The sequence below is a fragment of the Zalophus californianus genome, chromosome 1, assembly GCF_009762305.2.
Source record: "Zalophus californianus isolate mZalCal1 chromosome 1, mZalCal1.pri.v2, whole genome shotgun sequence".
Taxonomy (NCBI): Eukaryota; Metazoa; Chordata; class Mammalia; order Carnivora; family Otariidae; genus Zalophus; species Zalophus californianus.
In genome coordinates, this window is record NC_045595.1 from 10663951 (window position 1) to 10672961 (window position 9011).

Below are 9011 nucleotides of genomic sequence, written 5' to 3' on the forward strand. Positions count from 1 at the left end.
ATTTCTCCTTCCCTCCATCTCTCCCTATCTCTCTGTTTATTGAAAGCAATTATTTATGTTTCTTTACACACAGGTCAGAAAGTAGCCATTCCAAAATGGAACCCCAAGATGATTTGTCCCTGGGAAGCTACAAATAGGAATTTCTGGGTAATATTTCTACATTCCTTATGGGAAAGGTAATATGATGTGTATGCATTCATATCCTAAATAGTGTGTTGGAGCAGGTAGGGGGAAGTGAGAAGGACGTAGAAGTAACACAGGACATGATGTGCTGTGTTGTGTGTGTGTGACAGTGTGTGTGTGTGTGTGTGTGTGTGTACACCTTGATGAGTGAGAGCAGTCCTCAGAGCAGGGATACTCAGCCCCTCTATTACAAGGTGACCCTTACAATTCACAGGCCAAACTCAATCAACAGATGATACTAAGGAGGGATGTTTGATTGACAGGATGCTGTTGCAACAAGATCATAAAGTGGAAGAAGTACATAAGTGGCGATGAGGAAATTCCTGTGTCTTGAACTTTAAGCAGCTATGAGACCACATGGTTATAGGAAATTCACTGCTACTACCTCTCATCACTCTACCTCTTGTCCATTCCCCTCAACACACTGGCTTCCTTCTGTGCCTTGATTTTCTGACAGAAGCCTCAGGGCCTTTTCACTGGCCATTCCCTTTGCCAGGAAGACCACCTGTCTTCCACCCTCTATTCCTTGAGGTCTCTGTGCAAATGTCACCTTCTTAGAAAATCTTGACTGAACACCCAACCTAACAGCCCATCCACTCTCTCCTTTAACCTGCTTCTGTTTCTTCATAGCATCTGTCCTCATCACATGATTATTTATATGCTTATATATGCTTCTATCTTATAACCATTAATCACACAGGTCAGAGGGACTTTTGCTATTCAGCACCCTCTATTTTATGAATAGGAATTCTTGAAACATGGTTGACATTCTATATATCCCTTAAAAGAATGAAATAATTTCTTATTAATCTGTACAATACCTGATCTTTGGGGAAAATCTGATATTGAGTTGGAAATTCCTAAACAGAGAGGAAGTGGGAAAAACCTCAAGGGTCCCAGATCCATTAAAAAACATTGAAATTAGTTTCTTGACTGGAAAATATAAATTATAGCATTTCCACAATTTGAGCAATGCTCATTTTTGTGAAAATTAGTCATTATTTTCCCCTGTTCTGCTAGTCACCTCCACCGCATGGACCCACGAAACAATACAGGAATTTCAGTGTTCCAGCTTCTGGGATTTTCAGAGGGACCAGAACTGCAGCCCCTTATATTTGGGCTTTTCCTCCTCATGTACCTGATCACTGTGTTTGGAAACTTGCTCATCATCCTGGCTGTCAGCTCTGACTCCCACCTCCACACCCCCATGTACTTCTTCCTCACCAACCTGTCCTTTGTAGACATCTGTTTCACCTCCACCACCATCCCCAAGATGCTGTGGAACATCCAGACTCAAAGCAAAGTGATCACTTACAAAGGCTGCCTCAGCCAGATGTATTTTTTCATACTGTTTGCAGGGTTAGATGTCTTTCTCCTGACTGTGATGGCTTATGACCGCTTTGTGGCCATCTGCCATCCCCTGCACTACATGGTCATCATGAACCCCCGTCTCTGTGGACTGCTGGTTCTGATGTCCTGGATCATGAGTGTCTTGCATTCCATGTTACAAACCTCGATGGTGTTGCAGCTGTCCTTCTGTACAGAGGTGGAAATCCCCCACTTTTTCTGCGAACTCAATCAGATGATCCAACATGCATGTTCTGCCAACTTTCTCAGTAACATAGTGCTGTATTTTGCAGCTATGTTGCTGGTTGGTGGTCCCTTCATTGGGATCCTTTACTCTTACTCTAAGATAGTTTCTTCCATACGTGGGATCTCATCAGCTCAGGGCAAGTATAAAGCATTTTCCACCTGTGCATCTCACCTCTCAGTTGTCTCCTTATTTTATTGTACAAGCCTAGGAGTGTACTTTAGCTCTGCTGCTATTCAGAGCTCCCACACAAGTGCAGTAGCCTCAGTGATGTACACAGTGGTCACACCCATGCTGAACCCCTTCATCTACAGCCTGAGGAACAAAGACATAAAGGAGGCTCTGATGAGATTCTCTGGGATGGCAGCTCTAAAGGGGACAATCATCTGGGTGTTGAAAAAGTGCCCATGATGGCAGAGCCCAAAGCTTGAGCCAATTTTGAAATTCTTTGGTCAGATTGTGGAATTGGAGCATGCCTCTTGTATTTTTTTTTTCCTGGAATTCTTTTTTATTTTTTCCGACATCTCTGCATAATTTACATAACTCACTTTATTTTTTTTTTAAGATTTTATTTTATTTTTTCGACAGAGAGAGACACAGTGAGAGAGGGAACACAAACAGGGGGAGTGGGAGAGGGAGAAGCAGGCTTCCCGCTGAGAAGGGAGCCCGATGCAGGGCTCGATCCCAGGATCCCAGGATCATGACCCGAGCCGAAGGCAGACGCTTAATGACTGAGCCACCCAGGCGACCCTACATAACTCACTTTATTAAGCTTTGTGATAACTCATGATACTCAAGAGATCGTCCCTTTGTCATTTCCCTACTCTGTCATGTCATTCCTAACCTCAGATGTGAAATATTTGCACATTCTCACTCATTCAAAGAACTACATGAATCTGTTAAGAATAATTTCTTCTCAAATAAAATATATCATAGTAAGCATTATTTCTTTAGTTTGACTGAATAATACTCCTATGGAAAATCTACTCTTGGCCACCACAGCTATTTATGTAAGTTTATAACAGAGAAAAATCTAAGACCATCGTGCTTCCCTTTTGTGAACATCATTCCTTTGTATATGGCTACCTTAACTGTTCTTCCTGAGAATGCAGACTTAGATGTACTGGTGACTCTACCTATTCATGGGGATTTTTCTACACATTAGGATCCTGTTGTTACACAGCTAATGTCCACCATGCCTCCCATAGTCACTGGCAAACAAAATGATAATAAAATACATATCTTCAAGTGGAATATACGCAGAAAGACAAATATGGAAAAGATAGGTTGACATAACATGGCCTTAGAGTCAAACTTGACTTTAAGGACGATGAAGCAAAATATTAAATCATACATTTATTGCTATGCAAAAATACTTCTTTCTCAGGCACTTCATCTACCTGTTGAATTATGGTATATCAGATTCCATCTGTAAGGTGTATTCATTAAGAGAAAGACTGGTGGTTTGATAGGGGTTTTATTAAATTATTTTCTGGATTCTGGTGGAAAATTTCAAGTGCTACATATAAATATGATTCCTTCCATTTCCCTAAATGAAATGTCTCCCACTCATTTGAAATTTTGCCATAACCTCTAAACAGGAAGCAAGTGAACAACATCAGTATCATCCACTATATATCATCCTCTTAATCACAGCATGACTCACCAGCAAGCTTGGATTCCCATCCATGTGTGGATCAGAGTCACAGGCTTTGTGCACACATGCGTGTCCTTCCAACCTTTCCATGTTACCTCAAATGGGCCTCAAGGGAGTCATATTTTAATAGAGTTACATGAGATAAACTTGAAGAACAGAGTAATCATGAAGCCGACCTTCAAGTATCAGAACAAATGTGTGGTGATGAGCACTGGGTGTTATACACTAATGAATTGTTGGACACTACAACAAATCTAATGATCTAGTATATGTTGGCTAACTGAACATAATAATAAAAAAATTAAAAAATAACAAATGCCTGGAATAAAAAAATCAGATTATTACAAATACCATGAGTTCTGCCTGATTTATTATATCAATTAGCTCTTCCTGCATACAAAGCAACATAAAATTAAATGGCATAATATAATATCTTTATTATGGAAGGGCATTGTAGGGTAGGGAGTTGTTCTTATCTCTTCAGGGCTCCACATGCGTCCTTAATCAAGTGCGGATCTATAGATTATGTTGCTTTTTGTGTTTTTGTTTTTTCAAAGATTTTATTTATTTGCCAGAGAGAGAGCACAAGCAGGGGGGAACAGCAGGCACAGAGAGAAGCAAGCTCCCCGCTGAGCAGACAGTCTGATGCAGGACTCAATCCCAGGACATTGGGATCATGACCTGAGCCAAAGGCAGATGCTTAACCAACTGAACCATCCAGGCGCCCCTATATGTGTGTGGCTGTAGTGCTCTTCCATCTTGAACCAATTTATGGCATTTTATTCCTTTTATATATGTAGGCTAATCTAGTTTACCAAAAACTGAGTTTATCAAATGTGAATTATCTTAAATTAATTCCATTATTTTAATATCCACCTGTGAACTTTTGCTTTTTCACAGTTGGAAGAGAGCTCTCCCACCCTGTTAGGTTTTACTCAGCTAACGGTACTCCAGATCTGACCTGAGTCATGCACCACTAGAATTTTAAATTTTAATTAATTTATTGGAACACTATTACATGTGATAAACTGTACAAGTTTGAAGTGTACAACTTTAGGAATTGAAAGAGTCATTGAAAAATCATGGGTACATATGGCATGGTTCCATTTCCATAGAACTCCAGAAGATGCACAATAAGTTCTAACAGCTTCTTATGCAATTGTTAGGGTGTAATCCCCCAGCCTTCATTTTCTTCTGAAGGCAATGTGGAATGATAAACCTAACTTCAAGGGATGTTGTAAGGAAAGATGAAATATGTGGCAGTACTTTGTTGGGTCCAAAGAATGTTCAAGAACAAGGGTTGTGTGTATGTAAATGTATGTATATTCTTGTACATTTTATTTCAAGAAAACATACTCACATGAATATTTGTACATGCACAAGAATTATAACCCTCTTTGTAGCTCATTATAACCTATCTACTGTGTTGAAAGAAAGCTTGAGAGAAACTTGTAGGGTAAAGAAGTGAAAAGATTGAATGTTCACATTCACATGAAATTTTAGGAATATAGATATTTGGACAAAAAAAGTTAGAGTAGAACAGCTGGCCTTAATGTTTACAATGAATCGATTTCCCTATCTGAAGGCTCAGAGTCCTCATATACAGAACTACATGTACGTTTAAGCAAGGAGCACTTCTCTGTACCAGCTTAGAAGGCTGCATATCTCCAAAATGACTTTAGATTTTTCTTCTACTTAAGGTAGGGGTTCAACACAAAATGCCATTACCCAAGAAAGCTAAGTGAATGAATTCAGGGGTATAATGCAGTTTCTTCAAAGAAATTTTATTCGAGAAATGTCTTTGTCACTTTCTTTTGCTGCTATCAGCAATTACCACACTGAGGTTTTAAAAGAAACAAATTTGCACTCTTCCAGTCCTGGAGGTAAAAGCTGAAAATGAGTCTTATTGGACTAAAATCAAGATGTCTCTGCAGGGCACAGAGAGCATAAATTCCCACCTAGTTACATGATTCTGGGTGACCATTTTTTCTCCACAAAAATGCAAGTCCTAATCTACTTGGCTCCCAAAAATGATCCTCATTAAAGTCACTTTTTAACAGTTATCCAAAATAAACTTGAATAACCGAATGATTATGAATGTTGCAGCATAGCAAGCCAACTGGGAAGTGAATGGCTTGCTATAATGTCTTTAGTATCAAATGGAATTGTATGGTGATGAATTGTTCTCATTTCTGTTGATCTCCTCAAGAGTCTTGAATCATCCGTGTGTCAGCTGAGGGGGCTCTGAGATCTTGCCAGGGCATTCTAATATCATTGGGCCCTGGCTAGATAGCTGTGGCTGATCCAGGGTGGCCCTGGCTTGGACAGCTGGGCTCTGCTCCACATGTCCTCATTTACTCTGGCAGCCCACTCAGCTTAATTCACTTTTTGGAGGCAGAGTTCCAAGACAGAGCAGAGAAATGCACCAAGGCTGTAAGGTTCACTGTCACTCCCATCATATCCTGCTGGACACAGCAAATAAAAAATCCTAATCCAGCCCAGAGTAAAGATGGAGGAAGAGTCTCCACCACCTGATGGAAAGTGCTGCACACACTGCCAAAGGCATGGCTACAGAGAAAGACGTATATCTGGAGCCATTTCTGCAAACTATCATTGGTGTAAATTTCAATTTGAAGGGTTTCATTTCCACTTCCATCTTCAACAGTGGAATGAACTCAGAGAAGACAGTGAAACTGAATTATGTGTCCACTGGACAGTTATGGAAATTCTACTTCAAAAGGCCAGGTTTTTCTCAAAATATAAATATTTCCTCCCCACCCCTTGCCTATAGATCACCATTCTTAATCTAAGAAAAGATCAAAGAAATAGAAGTTTTTCTTTCCAGATGCCTCAGAGAGACCAGCAACCTCCTATCTAACTAACTGATTGATGGAGCTAAGAACTGTTGTATCACTGATGATATCTTCCTGGCATAATTATGTAGATACTGTTTTCCTATTGAATGACCTTCCTATTGACATATTCATAATGGTTTTCATCCTGGTACTCTGTTTTGTTTTTTATAGGGAGGGTTCTGCTGGAAGGAGGTGACATTTGAAATACAAATAGAAGATTGGAACATAAGGAACAGCATGGAGGACATTAGGAGAAGGAAGGGAAAACTTAAGGGGGGAAATCAGAGGGGAGATGAACCATGAGAGACTATGGACTCTAAGAAACAAACTGAGGGTTTTAGAAGGGAAGGCGGTGGGGGGATGGGTGAGCCCGGTGATGGGCATTAAGGAAGGCATGTATTGCAGAGGGCGCTGGGTGTTATACGAAAACAATGAATTATGGAACACTACATCAAAAACTAATGATGTACTGTATGGTGAATAAACATAACATAATAAACAAATAAATGAATGAATGAATGAATAAATGAATAAATAAATAAATAAATAAAGAAGAGACCAGGGAATATTTTTTCTTCATTTATCTAGTTTTATTGAAATGTAATTGACAGGGATGGCTGGGTGGCTCAGTCAGTTAAATGTCTGCCTTCAGCTCAGGTCATGAGCCCTGGTTCTTGGATCGAGTCCCCCATCAGGCTCCTTGCTCAGCGAGGAGCCTGCTTCTCCCTCTGCCTGCCACTCCTTCTGCTGTGCTCTCTCTCTCTCAAATAAAGATAAAAAAAAATCTGAAATGTAATTGACATATAAAATTGTGATTGGTAATTTCATGTACATACACATTGTGAAGTGATCCCCAAAATAGGTTAATGAATACATCCGTCACTTCCATCCATTTATTTTTGTGGTAAGAATATTTACTATGTACTCTGTTAGCAACATGTAAGTCTATAACGCAATTTAGTTAACCATAATAACCATGTGGTATATTACGTTCCCTGAACTTATTCATATAACAGAAGGTTTGTAGGCTTTCAGCAGCATCTTCTCATTTCCCCAAACCCCAGCCACCAGCAAATGTCAACCACATCTCTGCTTTCTATGAGTTCAGGTTTTTGTATTTCATGTATAAGTGAGATCATACACTATTTGTCTTTCTCTGTCTGATTATTTCATTTAGCCTAATACCCTCAAGGTCCAATCATCTTTTAACAAAGGAAAGGATGTCTTCCTTTTCTTTATTTGTAGAATTCTATTGTATTAATATGCCTTCATTATTAATTCATCTGTTGATAGAGACTGGGCTGTTTCCATGCCTTGGCAATTGTGAATAATGTTGCACCAAATGGTGGGGGGTTGAGATATCTGAGATATTCACAAATATGTGGGAATTAAATCACACCAACCGTGGAAAGCTGCTGGCTGAAAGAAGAAACCAAAAAGGAAATTGAAAAATCTTGAATCAAATGAAAATGTAAACACAGCCTATCAGAACTAATGGGATGTTGAAAAAGCAGCTCTAAAAGGGAAGTTTATAGCAATAAATGCCTGCATTAAAAAAATAAAGGACCTTAAGTAAATAATCTCATTTTATGATTCAAGGAGCTAGAAAAAGAAAAACAAACTAAGTCCAAAGCAGCAGAGGGAAAGAAATAACAAATATCAGAGCATACAGAAATGATATATAGACCAGAAAGCCAATAGAAAATATTAACAGGGGCGCCTGGGTGGCTCAGTCATTAAGCATCTGCGTTTGGCTCAGGTCATCCCAGGGTCCTGGGATCGAGCCCCCATTGGGCTCCCTGCTCTGCGGGAAGCCTGCTTCTCCCTCTCCCACTCCCCCTGCTTGTGTTCCCTCTCTCACTGTGTCTCTCTCTGTCAAATACATAAATAAAATCTTTTAAAAAAAGAGAAAATATTAACAAAGCTAGGAGCCAAGTTTTTGAAAAGCTCAGCAAAATTGACAGTTAGTTAGACCAAAGAAAAAGGGTGAGGGAGAAGATACAAATATATAAAAGCAGCAGCAGGATGCCTGTGTGGCTCGGTTAATTCTGAGTTAAGTCTGTTAAGTTAGTTAGGTCTGACTTTTGGTTTCCATTCAGGTCATGATCTCAGGGTCCTGAGATGGAGCCCCACATCCAGCTCCATGCTCAGCATGGAGTCTGCTTCTCTCTCTCCCTCTGTTCCTCCCCCTGCTCTCTCTCTCTCTCTCTTCATAAATTAAATAAATAACTAATATTTAAAAATTATTCAGGATTTTTTTTAAATCAGCCGCAAAAATGATGCCTTACAACAGATACCAAAGAAATACAAAGAATCATAGGAGACCATTGTGAAAAATTTCACTCCAACAAATTGGACACCCCAAAAACAGTGATAAGTACCTAGAAATGTATAACCCACCAAGACAAAATCAGGTAGAAATACAAATTTTTAACAAATGAATAATAAGACGATTAAATCAGTAATCAAAAATCTCACAGCAAAGAAAAGCCCAGGACCAGAAAGCTTCACAGGTGAAGCTTCTCAGCTTCATTTAAAGAAGAATTAATGACAATCCTTCTCAAACCTTTCCAGAAACTTACAGAGGAAGGCATATTCTCCACCTCATTTTAAAAAGCCAGCATTATCCTGATACCAAAGACAGAAACGTTCAGTACAAAAAAAAAAAAAAAGAAAGAAAAGAAAAAAGAAAACCATAGGGGCACCTGGGTGGCTCAGATGGTTA

At 39.4% G+C, this 9011-nt stretch overlaps 1 protein-coding gene across 1 annotated transcript; it reads left to right on the plus strand.

Moving 5' to 3' along the window:
- The first annotated feature begins 1204 nt into the window (after positions 1–1204).
- LOC113916097 (olfactory receptor-like protein OLF4) lies at positions 1205–2961 on the plus strand. The gene is made up of 2 exons (XM_027581955.2): positions 1205–2119; positions 2935–2961. The coding sequence occupies exons 1-2, from the start codon at positions 1217–1219 to the stop codon at positions 2959–2961; spliced, it is 930 nt and encodes a 309-aa protein (XP_027437756.2). The 5' UTR covers positions 1205–1216.
- The last annotated feature ends 6050 nt before the right edge of the window (positions 2962–9011 follow it).